The sequence below is a fragment of the Eurypyga helias genome, unplaced genomic scaffold (genome assembly GCF_000690775.1).
Source record: "Eurypyga helias isolate BGI_N326 unplaced genomic scaffold, ASM69077v1 scaffold12450, whole genome shotgun sequence".
Lineage (NCBI taxonomy): Eukaryota > Metazoa > Chordata > Aves > Eurypygiformes > Eurypygidae > Eurypyga > Eurypyga helias.
The window spans coordinates 1,608-3,252 of NW_010226292.1; the positions used below are offsets into that span (position 1 = coordinate 1,608).

Below are 1,645 nucleotides of genomic sequence, written 5' to 3' on the forward strand. Positions count from 1 at the left end.
GCAATGCAGATATGGGAGTTCCTCAAAAGCCTGGACTTTTGAGGTAAAGCAAGTGGGGTGCTCCACGAGTCCCTCATTGTGAGCCACTGCTATTGTGCCTACTGTTGACATCTCTAAACACTCATCTTTTCTAGTGTGCACAGCACTTTTTGTCAAGGCAGAAGTCACAGAATCATAGGATAACGGAGGTTGGAAAAGACCCTTAAGATAATGGAGTCCAACAGTTAACCAAGTCCACCACTAAACTGGTGGCACCCCAAGTGCCATCTTTGTGGAGGCCAGTAGCCTATTTTGCCAAAGCCAAATTTGGGAAGGGCAACCACTAGGGAATGTGATGCTCCCACTTCTGCCCAAAACAATCATGCTGGAGGTTCTGAACTAGAGGTTTTCTCTTGAGGAGTTCAGCATGATACAGGTTCAGCCCAACTAGTATAAGACATATGCAGTGAGAATTCATCTGCAGTGTAAGACACCCGCTGGTAGCAACAGTGGTAGCTCAGCCTGGTAGGTGAATTTAGGCTATACTTTCTGGCCCTTTTTAGCTCTACAGGTGCCACCAGTCTGTAGCACAAAGCATGTGTTGAGCTCAGAGCCTGAAGACACATGTGGCTTCACCCTACTCCCAAGGAAGGTGTTGGCTGCCTCCAGGCACTTGCCCAGTTGGGACACTGCAATCAGAGAGAGACAAGGGCATGAAGGGAGTCAGGAAGGAGGGAGAGTCGACAGATGGAAAAGTAAAAGATGACATAGGACTCCTTCACCTGCCCCCAGGAAATTAGGGTCCTGCAAAGAAGTGAGGCAGGTCCCACTGGAGAGGGAAGGGAGGAGGCTGTGCTGTAGGGATCAGTAGGAAAAGAATCCTCAAAACTCACTAGTTTGGCTGCACAGCCAGGTCACAGCCTTCATCTCCAGCAACTCACAGAGGTCTTGGTAACACTTGTCATTCCTGTGCAGCCAGGTCACAGCCAGCACTGTGGCCCAGATGCTTGGCTCTGTGACCTGTAGGAGAACAATGTCTCAGACCAGCATGCAGTGCTGAGCATCCTCCCTGCTTGCCCACTGCTTCTGACCCCTTCCTTTGTGGCTTCTGGTTTTTGATCCCTTCATTCCTTTCAGTCTGTCCTTGGGATGCTGGTGTTGCCACTAGCCAATGGGTTCCCACTGCCCCAGTATGACATGCTGCCACCATAAGAGGTTCCCTTCTTACCTCATCAGGCATCTTTCCCTTGATTTCAGCCTCATCAACTTCCAGCACAGAGGCCAGTCCTGAGCTGAGGGCCCAGGAGCCATCTACATTCTGCAGTGCCACCAGTTCTTGGCACTCAGCAATGACTTTGGTGAACCAAGGCCCAAAAACTGGAGAGCACAAAACAAATTCCATGGGATCCACATACTTGAGAGAAGAAATAGGTGGTGGTGGTGGTTTACATGCTGTGGGAGAAGATGTGAACAGGAGGGTTGGAAGAATCACAGGAGTTTGACCCCTCTCTTCTCCCTTGTTCAATGCCCTAGAATCTTATCTCTGCTTTTCTTTAGGCAGCTACTTGCAGAGTAAGCTCCTTCCTTCATGTCCCCAAAGCAGTCCCACCCACAGCCCTTTCTGGACACCCCTAATTCATCCCAAACCCTTACCTCTTCTCCTGGC

General features: G+C 50.1%; 1 protein-coding gene across 1 annotated transcript in view; it reads right to left on the reverse strand.

The window, feature by feature from the left end:
• Positions 1-620: 620 nt before the first annotated feature.
• LOC104510299 (von Willebrand factor A domain-containing protein 5A-like) overlaps positions 621-1,645 on the reverse strand; it is a gene marked incomplete at both ends in the record, with an annotated part of 6,673 nt that continues 5,648 nt past the window's right edge. The window contains 3 exons of the mRNA XM_010152498.1: positions 621-668; positions 873-999; positions 1,208-1,431. Of these exons, the coding sequence (XP_010150800.1) occupies positions 621-668; positions 873-999; positions 1,208-1,431 (399 nt within the window). The remainder of the gene's footprint in view (positions 669-872; positions 1,000-1,207; positions 1,432-1,645) is intronic.